The sequence below is a fragment of the Gallinula chloropus genome (assembly GCF_964237585.1).
Source record: "Gallinula chloropus genome assembly, chromosome: 2".
In the NCBI taxonomy this organism is placed as follows: domain Eukaryota; kingdom Metazoa; phylum Chordata; class Aves; order Gruiformes; family Rallidae; genus Gallinula; species Gallinula chloropus.
This window is the reverse complement of record NC_140086.1, coordinates 132,190,207-132,209,344: the sequence shown is the minus strand read 5'-3', so window position 1 is coordinate 132,209,344 and position 19,138 is coordinate 132,190,207. Positions and strand designations below refer to the sequence as shown.

Below are 19,138 nucleotides of genomic sequence, written 5' to 3'. Positions count from 1 at the left end.
TGCCCTGGGGCCGGCCTGAGCCGCAGGCGGCTCCCCGCGGGCAGGCCGCGCTCCACCGGCCCGGGACCAACGGCCTTTCATAACGGTAGAGGGGGACGAATGGGGTGTGAGGCTGCCCCCGATGACAACCGCTCGGGAGACCGAGCCAGGTCCCTGCGGCGAGGCTCGGGTAAGGCCCGGCCCGCCGGTGCCCGCAGATAACGGGTGACAGGCCCGACAACCGGACCCACCACAACCCCTCCCAGCCCCCCCCCGCGGCCCCTCATTTGCATGCTTTTACCTTGGCTCCCGGGAGCGGCCAATCAGCGGGCGCGGCGGCGGGCGCCGCTCACCTGCTGCGACCGCGCCCTCTCGCTGGCGGCTGGCGGGGGGCGGGGCGGCGGCCTCCTGCTGCGCGGTTCCCCGGCAGCCTCCTGCTGCGCGGTTTCCCAGCAGTGGCGGTGGCAGCGGCGGCGCGATGGTGTGCGGGGGTTTCGCCTGCTCCAAGAACTGCCTCTGCGCCCTCAACCTGCTCTACACGGTACGTAGCCGCCACGCTGAGGCGGGGCGGCGGGAAGGGCGCGGGCTGGCGCGGCGGGGTCCCCAGGTTCAGCCGCAGGGGCGGGCAGGGGAGGTGGCGGGGCTGGCTCCGGCCTGAGGCGGCCTCTTCTCGGCGGGCTGGTGATCAGGGGGCTCCGAGCCGGGACAGCCGCGCGGTCGCGGCCTCTGTCTGGGGCGAGGGCGGCAGCGGTCAGGCCGGGCTTTGTCACCGCCGGGACGCTCCCGGGATCAAAATCCAGGGCAGCCCCGGAGCGAGCGGTACGGCGAGCGCTGCCTGCCCGGGGAAAGGGGAGAGGCGTCTGATCTCCTGCATCCCCTGTGGGGGGCCAGGCTGCGAGTGGGGGGGCGGTGGCCCCGTGGCGAGGGGGCGCCCGGCCCGCCGGTGCCCTTTCTTTCCATGTCTGGAAAGGTCGATGCGCCAACCCGGGCGTGAATGAGGAAGGGTTGATCTCGTTGTTCCTCAGCCGAGGAGCAGCGCCGAAAGAAGTGCGCTTCGGTTGAGTGGCGAGCGCCGTGCCGGTGCATTGAGCCCTACGAGATCTGTACGGGTCCAAGCAGACCCGAGAGAGAGCGGGGGGACGCCCCAGCCCCCTGGTAAGCGAGCTTTCCTGCTCTTCCCTGGAATGGACCAGCGAGTTACAAAGTCTGACTGCTTCGGGGCGATGGGAGCGTGTAGTGTGCTGAGCTGTAACAGCTGACTTGATGGGGAGCTCCAGGCAGGTGCCTGCTCTTGTTCTGGCAAGTTGGAGAACCTATTTTCAACAGAGAAAATACAATCTCTATAGCTATGGTTGTTTTTTTTTCCCTCGTTATCTACTTTAAAATGATACAGAAACAGGAAGAAACAGGACTGTGAAATGGCTTCCTCTCACGCACATCTAGAGAGGTACTATGTCCTCTAATGTTTCATGTTAACAACCGTGTTTGGGGATGACTTTTGGCAGACTGAAATCGGGTCAGCCAGAGCTTGAGGGCAGTTGTATCAGTGGTTTTATAATAGCGCTGCCTGATCTCGCACTGAAGGCGAGACAGGAGGACAAACAGGTCTAATGCTGTTCATCAGAAGAAGCAGTGCTTATAGCTGGTGGTTGCTGGACCTGATGGTAATTGCCAGCCCAGAGCACAAATGAATGTAGAAGCTACCTGTGCTGAAGGCAGAGGTTTTTGTAATTATATTGTTGGGAGCCTGAGGAGATCCTCATTCCTTTGGAAAAGAGTGGAAAAAAGACCTTAATTTAGGAGAGGCTGCACTATTGTTAATGCTTCTTTAGAGGAGCTTGTGGAGTATGTCCCTGAAAGAGTCTCTGAAGCATTCTTGGGGAGCCCAGCCTACTTGCTGTGAAAGTTGTCTGGGATCCATGCAGTATTATGGCCTGCCCATGCACCCACAACCAGAATAGAGGGGAGCAGGTAGGCATTGCTTTGTTTGGCATCTATACTCTGAGGTAAGTTTAGTATATGTAGACTCTCACAATGAAGGTAAGTTGGAATCATAGAATGGCCCAAGTGGGAAAGGACCTCAAAAGATCATCTAGGCTAGCCTTTGGTGTGATTGCCCCATCCCAATGTGTGGTAGTAGACTGATTGCCCCATCCTGATTTCTCCTTAAAGTGAACCAGAGGTTAATGGAAGACATTATTATCTCTTGTGTGAGGGAAGAGTGAGATGTATGGGTCTTTCTGACATAATACGTGGGCAAATAATTTTATGTCATGTGGACAGCAGGTGGGTTTTTTTCTGAAGATACCAGCACTCATTCCTGCAGCCATGTGTTAACTAGATCTAAGGGGTCTGGTAGGTCTTTCTGGCATATTTGGCCTCAGCAAGAGCAGCTTGATGGCTGTGATGCTTGTACTACTCACCTTTGACCTTAATTTTGTTCTGATGTCTCTTTGAGTACTATTTACTTTGCAGGTGTCACTGAGAATTGTTTCACCTCACCAATGCAGAACATACATTTTTGTTGAAGGAATGACTTCTTTGAGTTATAGTAACTGGAATATCCAATTGTTACTGCTTGTGTTGCTTATTAATTATAAGCAAGTTGCAAGACTAATGCTTTTAAATTCTGAGTTGCAGAAAGAACATTTAAAGTGTTTGGTTGGCCTGGTGGAGTTAATACCACAAAATGTGTGGGCTTCTGCATTACTTGGTTAGAAAAAAGCTTGACAATGCAACACTTAAATTGCTGCAACACAGTGAATTATGGGCTTATTTTTTCCAGGCTGGAAAAGAATCCTGAAGATAACCAGAGCAAGAACACCATTCTTTCTTAAAATAATGTTAATTCATGTAACAATTGGTGGGAAGGGAGTGGTGGGGGTAAGATGGGATATAAACTCCGGTCGGCAACAGTTCTTGAATATTTTTTAGCCAGCATTGCTATGTCTGCATCGCACACTTGGAATGAATTAACCCTCAGAACTGTATGTTGGAGGTTAGGTTTGTATTCTGCTTTTCTTGAAAACACTTCCAGAATAGGATAGTGGAGCCTGATTTTTTATTCTTTTTTTTTTTTTTTTCCTCAATGCTATCTCATTTGGCTTTTTAAGGCAGTACAGCAAGGAAGATGTATGTCCTGGCAGGAAAAATTCAGTTACTGGTATAAGGCAAGAAGCCAGAAACCCACTAACCTAATTGCTCACTTAACGTTCAATTCAGATGGTACTTTGCTGATGACTTTTGGTGCTTCTCTGGGCTAAGTTAATGTCCTTAGGCCCTGATTCTATTTTAAAATTTATTTTATATGAGTAATTCTGGCATCTTTGCTGAGTCTTGCTGACTTCAGTATGGTTCCTTACGGATGCTGTAAGAGTAGAGAAAAATAATTGAGACTGTTGACTCAGTTTGTATGTAATGATGCATATCGGTGGAATAAAGTCTTACACAGTAAAACTGTCTGCATACAAGGGCCTTTAAAATACTGGTTTTGAGTATCTGACCAATTCATTTATTAATCTATTTAAACATATTTACATTTCCCATCCAATGGTAGAGTCATACTGGCTGTTTAAAATGCCCATCTGCAGATTTCAGCTGAATTCAAGGTTGTGGATGTAACTTGAGACTTTTAATCTTCCAGGTATGAGAACCCTAAATTCTGGCTCCACCAATATTTGCTCACTTTAACCAGACAAGGATTTCCTTAGGTAGACTGTGTTCCTTCCAAGGAAGTCTTGAGTAATTGTGTTCAAGTGCGAATAGTTGATACCTTATTTCAAATCAGATTCTCAGGAAAGCAAAATTCCTGAGTTCTGGCTAGTGATGGAAGATTGAAGTGATATCTGGGCTACAAGATTAAATGTTAAAAAAACATAAAAATACTGACCTTTCATTTGGATGGTGTGTGCTGGTTTTGTCACCCGAGCAGCTACTTAATAATTGCTGCAGCAGCAAATGTGAACTGTTTGTTGTCAGTAAGTAAATAAATTGCCTTTGTTTTGGTAAGCAGGCTTTCAGTTTTTCTTACTCCTGGAGGGCCATTTGATTGGAAGTAAAACATATGGCAGCTTTACTATTACAAGTGTGTGTGTTTTGGTAGCACAGACTTCATTCAACAGGGGTATCCATTTTTTCCTCTTAACACACTAGAAAGTACTTTTGTCAAAATAATTTTCTTTTCTTAATACTTTGCTCCCTGAACTTGTTTTCTGGGCTGCCTATTGAGAGTCCTGTTTTTTTTTTTTTATCACTTTCCAAAATACTGAGAGGGAGGGTTTTGTTTTTTGGTTTTATTCCTTTGCTGTTGTTCTCAGTATTAATTGAAAATGTAATTACTGCATTTCTGCCCCCTTTATCAAAATTGCTTTTCCTGTATTACAGAAGCATACAATGATGAGGACAGAAAGTCTCAGATTGGGATAGCACGTTTGGCATGGTGGGGTTTTTGGTAATGTTTGTCGTAGTTGCAGCATTCCTGATGCAGAGGGGTCATGTTACATCTGTGCAGATCTCCTAGCTCCATCTCCCTTCTTTCTGCATAGGGGAAAACTGGTGCTTGAGGCAGAGTGGATATCTGGATTTACCTGGAAAAAAGGAGTGTAACTGTTTTCTGTGATTTTTTTGATAATTCCCAAGTGCTGCAGGGGTTATGTGGAGGCAGGTGCAAGCAGACAGGAGCTGGAGAAACACGGTTCTTGTCCCATGCAGCAGTTTCTTCTACAGTGGTGAATGAACCTGGGATCTCTGAGATCAATTCCATTTTGGTTTGCACAAGTTTGTGTACAAGCTGGCCTGGGGTCCTAACTGGATGCTCAGCAGATGGGACAGGCTGCCTTGGAGCCCTCTCTGTCATTCTCACAGACATTTTGAAGGTAGCAGTGTAAGCTGTGCTATGTAGACTATGCTATGTGGGAGAGAAGCTCGCAGGTATGTGGCAGGGAAGGTTAATGTTGGTCATGTCAATTTAGGGAGTTTTTTGGTGGCATTTTCTGTTTGTTAATTGGCTTTTTGGGAAGGTTTCTATACACTTGAGAACACAGAGGAGTAACTACAGCAAAAATATATGTTGTAAGACACTCTGTCGGTGCTTGGGAATGCTCTCAGCTACTCTGTGTCAGCTTACAGGCAAATTGCCAGCAGCTTGTGGTAGCAGGTCAGAATGGAGACATGTGCTGGGTCTGTAGATCAGCACCAGTGCAGAATGCACAGTGGCATTTGGAGCTGGGAAGGCAGATGGTGCTTAGTCAAAACACTGGAGAACAGGGTGCAGGAGTAGGAGACTGTGTGTTTTGATATTAGTGATGTTTTCAGCCATCCTGGCACTGCAGGTGGATACTGTAAAACCTGCACAATTATCGAGAAGCCCTTTGAATGCCCTGTAGTAGCCTTGTATCTAAGATGATTAGTTATGTTCTTTCTACTGTTTTCGTGTTGAAGGAGGTATATGTGTGGAAAAAGGATCTGTGGGATCACCACACTTCCTGAAAAGGTCTCACAACTTCTTAGAAAACAATGAACAGGTAAGCAAAAGTAACATTTCAGAAGATTGTTGTTCCTGCTACATAGCAAAAAGCTTGCATTTCTAAATACCAGGGAGAAGAAAAAGGGGTTAAATGTCACTGCCATTTTAATGTGAAAGAAGCTTGTTACATATCAGAAACAACTCAAACCTAATTATTCACCAATAACATGAAGAACTCTGAACTCCCAACAAACTGAAAGAACTGGCTTTTGTGATAAGAGAGGGGAATGCTGCCTTTCACATAAATTGCTTGTTCCACATCATGTGTCTCAAGGCTGTTCAGCAACCAGACTACTCATCTCTCCTCATTTAAACGTCACCTAAAGGTAGAAGATTCTGTTTTCTGTTAGAAGTACACAAAGGTACCTGCTCAGCCTTTCCTTTACTCTCAGTAAAGCTGAAGAAGTGTACTATAAGGAGATAAAATTGCTTACAAGTTGGCTAGCCTACAGCTGTGATAAAAATCAATTTAACTCAGCTTTAGCTTGCTAAAGGTGCACCACTGTGTAATGCCTGCTGGTTTAATGTGGTGGTTTTAGATGATGTGTGGGGGACCAGAAGAATTGTCTTCTAGATTACCTATAGCTGTGCAGAAATTGTTGGCTAATTTGAAGGGGACAGTGGTAAAAATCTCTTAGCTTCAAAATCTAGACTATTTGAGGTTTAAATTTTAAAGCCCCCTTAAAGGAAGTGGAATATGGAACTGTATGTGGGGAGAGAGGTTAGGGAGAATGTATTTCATCATGTGGTAATCTCTCTGGTTTTAGTTCCTGTTCCATATCCAGCCTGACAGCCATTCTGTAAATATTTCCTTTGCTGATACCAGTGCAAATGCTGTATAATCTCTTACCCCAGGAATAGCAAGTCTGTATTTCTTGAAATGTAAGTTCTGAAATGTAGTTTTTGCTCTCTCCTTTTTGGGCTGAAACCACAAGAAAACAGTGGGAACACTGATTCCTGCGTACGACTTCCCTCTTAGCGAGCAGTCTAAGCTAGCTGAAATGCTGAAAAGTTGTGTGTTAGTCAAAACAGCAGATGTGTTTGTAGCTTGCTGTTGAAGGAAGGAGGAACTGGTTTTGGCATTTTAATTGTTTGCCAGTGGCATTGTCTAGAGAAATGATTTATCTGTATCTTGGTTCCTTTTTGTAATGTAGACGTAAGCATGTGGATAAGTACACAAGGGGTAAGCGTGAAGAGGAATGGATTTCTCCAGGAGTGAGGAAAATAAGCAGCTCAGTGCACAGAGCTTGGATTCAGAGAAGAGAGAATATTAGGAGAGTTTGTTTGTTGTTTTTTTTTTTTTTGTGGAAGTGATAATTTATGCAGCAGTAAGGAGAAAGAAAATCACAGCAAGTACTGTGAAGGCTAACACTTTAATCATGTTGTTAAGAAGTTAATTGGAGAACACGATAATCAAAGTTGTGATGACTTTACCTCTGTGCCAAGGAAATTCTTTGTCTAGAAAATTGTTATTTTTGAAACATCTTTGAAGTTCATATGTGTTTATATATATATATATATAAAAACATACAATAGAAGTCACTTAAAGTGGAGTCTGATCCATTCCACTGATCTTGAACTTGTAGTCCCTAAAATTTTTCCTGTGGAGATGCTGACATTGGAGTAACATTTTATCTAGTGGCAATGTGCTTCATTTTCTTTTCTTTTCTTTTTTCCTTTTTTTTTTTTTTACTCCACAGAAAAAGTGCTGGATAGCATAGTGAAATCTACTGATCTTCACTTAGGATTTGTGCTGCCTGTAGGTTTGTTCTGGTAAAGTGTTAATGTCAAATAGATGAGTTTGTGTCTTGTCTGCTTTTTACATAAGGTTGCTAGAGTTTATGTTGATGAAGAAAATAGTATAAAGTAAATTAGGGTGTTAAATTTAAAAAACTAGCTGTCATCCTGAACACATGCACATATTTTGCATGGCTCTCCGTAGCTTTTTCTGGTCTGTGGATGTATGTGCTTGTAGCATCTTTCCATGAGACAGATTGCTCCAGTTTGAGATTGCAATAAATTCCTTTGCTCTTAATGCCTGTTGACTTTCTATGTAAATGTGCCTTAAGTGAACGGGGAACCTTTTAAATTACTCCTGAGAACTGGACTTGTACTTGCATTTTTGAAACTGTGCAAGTACTTCTGAGGAGTCATTAATTGCTCTTTAATTGAGAATTGCTTATGAGAAGATGTTTTGTTGATACAGGGTTTAGGAGCTGGTGTAGTCTATCGTTGATGAGCTACACAGTACAAAGGAGTCCTTAGTAAATGCTAAATGTGTCCCTCATGTGCCACTTAAAACTTTGATATTTATTTTTGTGTGTGTGTGGGGGGGAAGTGTCAGAGTTTCTATGGTGGAAGAGGTGGCTGTGGTGAGTGTAGTATTGATTGGAAGGGACTCTTGGGGCTCATCCGATCAGACGACTCCTGCTCAGAGCAGGATTACGAATCACACTCGCTGGCCAGCTGAGGCTTTGTCTACTGCAAGCTCTGAGAACAGGGATGATTGCCTGAGTATGGCACCAAACCACCTTGCAGATGCTTTTTCTAATGCCCAGTCTGAACCTCCCAAGCCATTACTTGTGGCTGTTGCCTCCTGTTTTGTGGTCAGTTAGTGCTGAGAAGAGGTTGCCTCCACTGTTTTTATAGTGCACCTTAAGCTTCCATTACTATTAGATTATACTTCGGCTGACACATAGTCAGACTAAGCCAACCGAGCTCCATCACCTGCTTCTCAAACATCATCCTCAAGGCTGCAGGCTGGTTTAGTTCTCAAATTCTTTTTTGACCCCAGGGGGCTTAAAATAGGGCACAGTATTTGCACTGCAGTTTCACCAGCATTGCACTGAGTTTCCTTTCCCTTTTTGCAGTGAGAGCAGACCCTTGGCAACCAGCGCGATCGCCAGGTCTGTCTCAGTAAGGTGGCTGTTTGACCAGTAAACATCCAGGCTCCACTGAAGCATCTCTAGAGCAGAATTTTGTACTTCATGAGGTTTCTGTTTGCTTACTCCTTGAGTTCATCTGAGTTCAGTCACTCTTCCTCATTTAGTATCATACACCAGTTTTTCTGAGGATTCATTCTGTTTTATCACAGAGGTTGTTGATGAAAGCGGTAAAGCTTGAAAATGAGCCTGATAGCCTTAAAATTAGAAACCAGTTTTAACTAAATGATGTTGTGTCATTTTTCAAAGCTAGTCACCTGATTCCTAAGCATCTGGGCTTCAACGATAGGTTTAAAAGCCAGAGTCTTTTTTCCCCACTTGAAAATCATGATGGTTCTTGATTCAGTATATTGCTGTTTCTACTAGAAAAGCTTTTTGGGCTGAGGAGTCATGATAATTAATAGCTTTTAATGTCATACACACTAATTTAATGTACATATCCTCAGTATAATGGAGCCTGAGGTGAGTAACAGCAGCAAAAAGTAACCAGTACATAGCAAAGCATGCACTGCATTTACCCAATCAATGCTTCAGGTGCAGGTTTTGTTTAGGTCTCCTTTTTTGGTTTTGATACCTTAAGGATGAAACTAATTTAATCTAATTCTTTTAGACCTCTTATGAAATGAACAGAGAGCTGAACAAATACACATTTTGGTATGTTGGAGGCAGATTGGTGAAAATAAAGTTTTGCAGTTGTAGCTCAGGCAGAAGAAATAAGTATTGGTGAAAAACACCAATTTAGGAGCGAAGTTTCTCCTGCTTTTGTTCATAAAAAATTAGAAATTTGATGTTGCCTTTGAGATTTTTTTTATGAGATAACACTTTGAAGAGCTGTGTAGTGGCTGTGTGAGTTCAGTGCTTCGAAGCTGATGCAGAGCATGGAACACCAGCTGACACTTTCTGGTTGGAAATTGGGTTATGGTGTTTCTTTTGTTGTTCACTTCTTACATGGAAAAATAAATCTCAGTGTTATGAGACAATGAAATAATTTGAATGAGTATAGACCAGAACAAGTAAATATTGCACTCAACTTTCTGATTAACAGGGCTAATTTTTAACGTAATAACATTGGGAAGCTTAGAGCCTTGTGCAGCATGCATTCAGAAAATGTGTTTGTAGCAGAGCCAAGGCAGTTTGTTTTATTTATTTCTCCCCTCTCCCATCTGTAATTTAGATTCAAGACATCTTGGCCTGGTGTCTTGGTTCTAACTAAACATGGTGATTAAGGCTTTCTGTTTGAGAAACAAGACCAAATGTGAATTAATCTTAAAACAGTACTGGCATTGAACAATTTGTTTGAATCTTATTTTTCTTTATTGTCTCCTTATGAGGCAAGAGAGATGTGAAGGTAAGAAAAGTAGCCTCCTTTTCTCCTTGCAGACTCCTTTAAATTTCTCCTGTGGATTTCTGGCCCTTTGATAAAAACATTTCTTTTGGGGGATGTTTCTCTGTGCACACACAAAAAACCACGCCCACTGTGTTTTGATCTTGATGAGCTCACTACTTGTTGTTCCTAGCTTTCTTGATGTTATCTGAGATTTCCATGTCTGAAAAGCAGCATTACGTAGCACAGTCTTCTAAAAGGTACTTAAGTTGGAAAAATATACAGACATACTTGGTATTAAAAACAGCAAAAAAAATCCCTGTGCTTTGCTCTATAGTAAATATACTGAAATAAGTTGGTAATTTCCCCACTTAGACATTTTTTCCCCACCCCTGTTGAAAACATCAGTAAAAAGAGCATGAGATCCTGTTTGAATGGAAACTAGTGGGCAAGTCTAAATGCTTACTTTTATTTGTTGTTGAGTGAAGTCAAGTAGTTGGGCTAAGCTAAGTTCTTATTGTTTGGTTGTTTGTGGGGGCTTTTTTTTAACATGGTAAATAACTTTTGGGTATTTTTTGGCGGGGTCAGGGTTTTGGAAACTTAAAACTTGTATGTTGAGTTGTTATTTAACAGAGAATCTAATGGGCGACATGTCACATGTAAGTCTTAACTGTTTCAAACAAGGGAGAGTTAGGCATCTTGTGTGTTGGAGATCTGGGTTGGCTTTGTGTGTTGCTTCCCTCCTGCTGTACCTTGTTACAGATTTCTCTGCTGCTTTTTATGTTGGAGAGGTTTTTTTTGTTCAGTGTTTCTGGCGTGGAAACAGGAAAGGCTGGACCTTCCTGCCCCTATAAACAATAAATCCCACTAAGCTCAGTGGGACAGATTCTGTCTGCTTTCCCTGAATACCATCTTTAAAAAAAAAAAAAAGCAGCATATGAGTGTTTTGGGTATTGAAACAGGATTGACTTCATAGTAGAGCTACCTTCTTGAAGTATGTGGTGGAGGCAAGACACCTTTATTGTTTTACTACATGAAGTCCCTGAGATACAGATCTAAAAAGTATTTCTCCTGACTTTAACTGTTGTGTTATACCAACTATGTAGAAGCTAACGAATTAATGAAGCTTTATTCCTGATTACAGTAAGTTTTAGCACAGAGCTGTGGAGCTGTATATCCTGTTTTCTTTAAATACATTGCCTCTGTTTCAGAAAACATCTGGAATTTTCATTCTTCTTCCATTCTGTGAATTAAATCTCATGCCTTTTAGCTTGTCAATTCTGTTACAACCTACACTATAGTTTACTGTCTCTAGTCAGTCACAGATAATGCAGCAGGGCTTGACTTGTAAGTAGATAAAGTTGTGACAGCTCCCTGTTAACTCTTCTTCAATGGTGTTGAAGAATGTATGTCCCTGGAAACATCTGGAACTGAAGTTACCTCTATGATGAAGTGGAAGATTGGTTTGTCACGGGTTGTGCTGCTTCTCTTTGACCTGTACAGAAAAAATTGTTTTCTAGTAACAACTTGAATGTAAAGAACACAGCTCTCTGTAGGTTGAGGGTCTCTTAATAAGCAGACTAACTTTTGTTTTCTCTTCCCTCCAGCTGGTAAGCCTGCTGCTGATTGGAATTGCGGCATGGGGAATCGGCTTTGGCCTCATCTCTAGTTTCAGAGTTGTTGGCGTGGCAATTGCAGTAGGAATCTTCCTCTTCATTATTGCCTTAGTTGGATTGATTGGTGCAGTGAAACATCATCAAGTACTGCTATTCTTTGTATCCTTCTGATGCATTGCACAGATTGCAGCTTAGTTCAAGCCGTGTAAGTAACCTGCTCTGTCAGCTGACACTGATGTGGAAGGTGCTTCAGAAACAGAGCAGAAATTCACAATCCTATTTTGGTCAAGTACAATATAATTAAACTTTCTTCAGGTAAAACTTTATCCCAGCTTCCTTTTTTTCCCCTCTGTTGTTTGTGCTCTAGAGACAAATATATTCACAACTCCTCTTCTTAAAAAAAAATTAAAGTATTTTAATCTTTGAGAGGTTTTTTTTGGGGTCTCTATCATAGATGCCACTTACCACATGCCCAACTCTACACCAGCTGAGAGTATGTGAAATATTAATGTTTAACAGTAGAGAAAGGTAATACTTTCAGATAGCGAGCTGGTTGTAGCTGGCAGGGGAGTGCATTGTGGGTAGTAGAGGCTGTCAAGAAGTACTTTCTTCTCATACCTAGTCTTTAATTGTGAACCCAGACTAGAAAGGAGCACGGGCCTTCTCACAGTGTGCTTTGCTCCTCCTTTATGCTCACTCTGTAAACAGTCTGTAGTGCTGCCGTTCCTAACAAAATTGATCTGTTTGGATGAGAAAAGAGATTCATTGGATAAAATGCTTATTTTTCTGGCTGTGGTCTATGACTAAGTAGTGACCTCCACTTTGCAAACAGTTTAATTGTGTGAGATAAGTATCTACCTCTGAACATGGCAGCCAGATTGTGAAAATGGAGCCTGACTTTCAAAACATGATCTTTAGTATCAGAGCTTGGTTTTGTTTTATACTGTTCTCAGATGTATTAGTCCAAAAGTGTGTGAGGCTGTGTTCCAAAAGCAACTCTCATTTATTTTTTTTACTCTAGGCTAAGGTTATCTTTTGTAATGAATTACAAGACTATGTAATAATAAAAAAAATAATTTCTGCATATGCAATACCCAGAAAAGTATTTTCTTTAAGTGAAGTGTCTTGAAATGATACCATAAGTCTTTAAAGCTGGAGAAGTTTGCTGTAGGTTTTTCTTTCTCTGAGCTTCTTCTGTTAACCTCTCTGCTCATGTTGTCTTACTAGGCAAGAAGCACCTAACCCAGAAATGCCAGCTGTGTATAGTAGTAGCCAAAAAGAGATAATATATGGAGATTTTGTTCTGGGAACGTTATTTGGGTCATCTTTCCACACGTGGTCAGAATTTACTTCTATTGTTCTTTTATTTAAGAGGATCTATTGTTTTCCAGTGAAGTAAGGAATGCCTTTAGGCATCTGTGTTATAAAAGCAAAATTAATTTAAGAGTTTATCCTTAACTACTGTTTCTAGTACATGATCATTCTTTTGCTAGTCTTTATTGTCCAGTTTTCTGTCTCCTGCGCCTGTTTGGCACTGAACAAGGAACAGCAGGTAAGAAGTTTTTGGACTTCTCAGATAATCTGTAGCATAATACTATAAATATATATGTACATACTACATATGTGTAGTCTTCCACAAAATGGGGAGAGCATATTTAAGAAAATCAGCATTATCCTTTTAATTAAGGACTAGACTTTAGGCAGTGCTTGGCTGTGGTAGCTAGAAAGCAATACATATGGATTCTCAAATGACTTTCAGCTGTATTTTTTTGTTAAATTGTTCTGGTATTAAGATTCCTGTCTTGGTTTATGATCACAAATGTATTCAGCAATTCCAGGTAAGCTGGTGAAATCTACAATAATCATAGTGTAAAGTTGGTGAAGCAACTGAATTTTTCTTCTGTAACTGAAAAGGTCATAACTACACTAGGAACAGAGGTGACCTTTAAGTGTGAAAGCAAAACCAGCTTCCGTGGGGTATGGAGACTAATTGTTACTGCGTAAGAAGCAGGCAAGGGTACAGTAACTAATCAGCTTTTACACGTGTCGTGGTTAACCTGGCTGGCAGCTGAAACAACCACACAACGGTTCACTTACCCTGCCCCCCGTCCAGTGAAATAGGGGAGAAAATTGAGAATAAATAAATAAATAAAGGGTTGAGATAAAGACAGCTTAATAGGATAGAAAAGGAAGATGATGATGATGAAAGAATATACAAAACAAGTGATGAACAGTATGAATCACTCACCACCTGAAGTAGATGCTCAGCTAGTTCCTGAGCTGCCCTGTCTCCTGGCCAACCAGTTATATACGGAGCATGATGTTATATGGTATGGAATATCCTTTTGGCCAGTTGGGTCAGCTGTCCTGGCTGTGCCCCCTCCCAGCTTCTTAGGCACCCCTACCTTCTCATTTGCAGGAGAAGCTGTGAAGTCATTGACTGCTTGACAGCAAGTAAAAGAATCAGTTTGTGTCATTATTATTCTCATTCTAAATCCAAACTACAGCACTATACCATCTGCTAGTAAGAAAATTAACTCTATCCCTACTGAAACCTGAACAACATATAAGCATATGTGTAAGCATACTTCTTGTTTAAACTCTGAGCAGTCCCAGTTAGATTAGTTGCATGTCCTATTACTAGTGCTTTCATCAGGTTAGGAAAAAGGAAGAACACTAGTTATGACCGTGAATGTGTGGTTGCTCTGTGCTACTATTTCATTCACTACATCAGCTGTATGAAGATCCAAGTCAGTCTTTAATATATTGCCCAGTTAGACATCAGGATCTAACAGTTTTAGTTAGGGAATTATCAACTTGGCCTCATATATTGGTTTCCAATGAAATGGAAACTAGTTCAATTAATGTGTATTTGCTTATGCCTTCTAGAGTCAACTCCTAGAGGTGGGATGGAATAACACTAACAGCGCGAGAACGGACATTGAGAGAAATCTGAATTGTTGTGGATTCAGAGTCTTTGATCTGAATGAAACCTGCTCCTCTGTAAGTTCTTCAAGCATGAAAAAAAATTAGAAACTCATTATGTTTGTCCAAATACATAAAACTTTTCACAGTTGCGGAAAGTTCTTTAAGAAATGTGTAAGGCAGTTGTTTCAGTGATATTAAGCACTTTATTTAAAGTACTAGAACACAATCACATGGCACCCCACAATGATTGTGCTCCATTGTCATTTATATACTTGCACTTTTGGAGTCTCTTAAAACTGCTTGAGTTTTGTCCACGGCTGGCAGACTTGGAAAGCTAGCTGGATGCTTTTCATCGATGGTCATCAGAAAACTGAGTGCAGTTCTCTGGTTGTATCTGCTGCAGGATTGTTTTAGAAGTCGCCAGTGTCAACCATGTGCACCAATAATAGAGGAATATTCTGGAATGGTGCTGAGGTTTGTTGGAGGCATAGGACTGTTCTTCAGTTTCACAGAGGTGAGTAGAAGGTTAGAGAATTGAGTGCTCTTTCCCCCACTTTTAAGTGATTGTTTTGTAAAACAGTTCATTTTAGGGGATTTGTTACAGGAACTCTCAGTGCTGTCTCAGGAGTCAAGTAATTCATTGCATTATGTTTTTCCAGTCTATCAGCTTGCTTAAGTCTGCCAAAAGGAGACCTTGTCTTCAATCAACAGTGGGAGTTCTTAGAACTTTGTGTTATTTAGACTACAAACTGCAACTGGATACCACATTAAAACATAGCACTGTAAAGTTTAAGTTTTGCAGAATGTTAACTATTTGGGTTCACCATTCTCCAAAAGTAATTAGAAGAGTGCCATTGCTTTAACTTGTTCACCTGTTCTCCCTGCCTCCTTCCACCCATGCACACACAGACTCTTCAGGTGTTTTTTTAGTTTGAGGATTGTTTTTCATGTGCAAAGATACAGTTTCATGAGTGAAGTGTATTTTAAACCTCAAGTTAAAAAGGTCTTTGCTTTAGTATCCAGAAGATACATATACTTGCTGCATTGATCAGTGACTAAAAATTGTCATTGATCAGTGACTAAAAATCGTCAGAGCAGGTCTTTCATAACCCCACAGTACAGAATGTGAAAATACTCCTGCTGCTTAGGGCAGTTTTCAGGTTTGTGGATACTATGGCAACTTAAACAGAATCACTCTGAAATTTGCCCTCGATTTCTCTACTAAAAATCTGAAGCTGGTGGTGGGTGGGGGGAGCAATAGGATTTGAAAACATACTAGAAGAATAACCTTATAGTTAAGTGATAACTGTAAAATGAAACACTTTGGAGGATTTGTTTACTGTTACAATACAAACAGGCTTATGGATATTTATTGTTTGGGGAGGAGGAAGAATCATTTAGTGCTAGACATACCTATGAGAAATATTCCCCATTGCATTGTGCATACAGTTTCAGCTTTTTTTCTTTGGTGCTAAGTAGGAATTACTTCTGAGTAGGTGCATTTTTTTTTTCTAATGAAAGCTGCTATGCTGTCGTGCAGCTTTAGTGACAGTAAAATATCTTAAACTTGTGTACTGGAAAGTCATTATCAGGATTTTATGTTTAAGACTAATTTTGTAAAACTGATGAAAGATGTGGTGGAGACCTGCTGCTTAATAATATCTTTGGGTTTTCTTTTCAGATCCTGGGAGTCTGGCTGACATATAGATACAGGAACCAAAAGGATCCCCGTGCAAACCCTAGTGCGTTTCTTTGATACGTTTATAAAGGACTGAATCATCGTTCTGCACCCTCTACTTCAAAATACTGATTCTCCACAGACTGGTATTTCTCCATAATAGGGATTCCACATGTACCCAAAAGAAAACTATTTCCGTTAAAAAAAGTATGTTTTGTATTTATTTTCCCACACGCTTTTTCTTTCTAAAAATCTCTATCTTGAAGTAGACTGGTGCATTCAGTCACTGGGCAGAGTCAGACTGCTGCTCTGAGCTGGTTAAATAACTCTGTTAAGACTTTGGTAATTGGTGTGGTGACCTCTCTCTACAATGAGTTTTGTAGCACTACTGGCTTCTCTGGTGTCCAAAAAACCCCAAGAGTATTTTCTGCTGTATTCACTGATTACAATAATTACATGATTTCTCATTAAAGTGATAAAAATATATGGTGGATGGTTGTACTGTATGATTTGATTAGGCTTTAGGATGAATTCTGGTTGACATGTCTTCATAACGGTCTCCCACTTTCCTGTTAAGGTAATAACTAACGATGTTATTTTCTCTAGTGCACATAAGTGTATGTTAATGACTACTGTAGACTTCACCTCTCCCCTCCCCTGTTTGTTTTGACATTTTGGTAGTTTTAGAATTTTGTTGAGTATAAAAGTAATTCTTTACCTTTTAATGGATCTCTTCGTCCTGAGAACAACGAACGAAGAAAACCAGGAGAATGTAATCCACAGCTGATTAACTTGAAACTTTGACAAGTGAATGAAATTTGGTATTTGCACATTGGAATCAATAGCAGTCTGTCATCTTTGATGTCTGGAAAGTTGTTGTACAGCTATTTTTCAGATGGTGTAAAATTATTGTTGTACTAACTCAGCAGTGTATATTTCTCTGTCATCCAGCTAAGTCTGGGTTTCATGAGAGAGTGAATGATGTGTTTAAAAAAAAAAAAAAGTTAAAAAAAAAGTGATGGTTTCCAGTAGTGGTTTTTGGGTTTTTTGGTTTTTTTGGTTTTTTTGTTTTTTGAAAAGCATTAAAGTTAGAACAGTACATTATGCATGTAGGAAATGTTGTCTAAGCTGAAGGAAAGCACAGGCCTTTTACAAACCTGTAATGGAAGTGTTGGAACATCAGACAACTAAAGCCCTGAGGTATGTAATATTCTATTTGTTTCTTATCACACTGAATTGTAGACCCACACTGCACCTTTTCTGCATTCAGCTCCTGCAGCCTGAAAGAGCTCTGGATGAAGAAAAGGGGAAAACATGACAGTATCAAGAGACACATTCATGTGACTAAAACCCTAAACCATGACAGTATCAAAGCCATCTGCCCAGGAATCCAGCAGCTGAAGGAGGTGGAAAGGAAGATGGGGCAGACAGAAGCGAGTTCTCGTAGTAGTCTCCCTTTACTAGGGCGATGCATCCTTACTCCTGCAAAGGAGGCAAAAAGATGTTGAAGTTCATGGCCATCGGAACACTTTCAGACTTAAACATCCCAGTGCTCCTAAAGAAGGAATTCTGTTGAGGTTTTGAAAGGGAAGAGTTAAATGTGAATGCAGAGGGATGTCAAGAACTTGCTACAGGCAGCTTCTCTTAAGGTGTAGCTGATTCTTCAACATCTGCTCAGCGACATCTCCTGGTGTTAGGAAGCAGTAATTCACAGACCAATTCATACTGGTGTCTCTTTCAAGCACATGCTTGTACCTTTAGCCTAAGAGCCCACTCCTGTACTGAAAGACCTTAGAGGTCCAGATTACTGAAGAATAATGTAAATGAATGCAGCTTTCCCTCCCTTCCCCCCACCAAGTGATCTCCTGTTTAAGCATCTGATCAGCTGTTCTCAATACATGTCAAGAGTCAACACTTAATTTTCTTAGTATGGGTGAGCTCCATATTTTGTACATTGCTGTAAGAAATTAAGGAGGATTATGGAGAGGGTGTATGAACCTTTAATAATAACCACATTGCTGCTTCAAATTTAGACTTTTTTTCCTGATTGTTTCTAGTGCTTCATTTTGGGTGGGTCTGGTTTCATAGATGTGGTAGGCGATAATGGAGTGTAAATCTGCATCACTTGAGAAAATGCTGGCACTGTTATTGCTTCAGAAACTCTCATGTCCCATAACATGTGAATTTGTTTTAGTAGTCAAAAGACAGATGGGTGGATCGTATGGTTTGATTAAAGGTTTTCTATAGATTTGATAATGCTTTGTCCCTTCAAGATTGTGATTTTTTTCAAAAAACCCCGACAATCAGAAGTCTTGACATTTATACCAGAGGTGTAGACTCACTTTCAGAACCTAATTGTTAAGGGGGCAGTGAAGCACATGGAGTCAAACTTTGGCTCTTCTGCAGGTAAGGTCTGACTCACGTGTCAGTATACAAGGAATGTTGTGTTGTTCTGACATGTTCAAAAAGAACATCTTTTAAAAATACACCTATTTTTGGTGGGTTTTGTCTTTGAAGTTTTCTTTGTTCATTCCCTTTTGAGAAAATAGTTTTGGTCATATAAAGATCTTTGTTTCTAACGAGGCAATTTAATTTTAATCTGACTGCTTGAGAATTGCACTTAATAGTAACCACATTTTTTAGAAGTTATTTGCAGCAGCAGAGTATCAAAATAATGAAGTGGTTTAACTTGGAGTATTCTTCGTGCTTACATTAGATGACTTTTTGACCTTAGTTATGTTGAAATGCTTTCTTGAAGTTGGTTCTTCTGGAAGAATATAGAGAGCTATTGTGATTTCCTTCAAGACACCTACACATTTTTATCAGATAAAAATAATTGTCTATAAAATAATAAAATATCATTCTTCTGCATCTGTGTGAGAGTGAATCCAGATCTTAACTTGCATGCTGATGCCACTGAATAGTATCTGCCTCCCTTCACATGACAATAACTATTTTCAGAACTTGAATTGATGCCTGTTAAAACATACCTTAAAATCTGTAACTGACAAGTGAATAGGAATGTGCTGGTGTTATTAGCTTGCATTATTTTTTTTATGTCTAATTACTTAAAGATCATGTGAATGCTAGCAGAATTCTGGAAACTCCATCCATCCTGTGCACTTCAGGTTACTGACAGTATGGACT

At 40.9% G+C, this 19,138-nt stretch overlaps 1 protein-coding gene across 1 annotated transcript; it reads left to right on the top strand.

Moving 5' to 3' along the window:
• Positions 1-326: 326 nt before the first annotated feature.
• On the top strand, positions 327-16,975 carry TSPAN13 (tetraspanin 13). Its single transcript, XM_084280540.1, has 6 exons — positions 327-520; positions 11,377-11,544; positions 12,857-12,937; positions 14,275-14,388; positions 14,717-14,827; positions 15,995-16,975. The coding sequence occupies exons 1-6, from the start codon at positions 458-460 to the stop codon at positions 16,067-16,069; spliced, it is 612 nt and encodes a 203-aa protein (XP_084136666.1). The 5' UTR covers positions 327-457; the 3' UTR covers positions 16,070-16,975.
• The last annotated feature ends 2,163 nt before the right edge of the window (positions 16,976-19,138 follow it).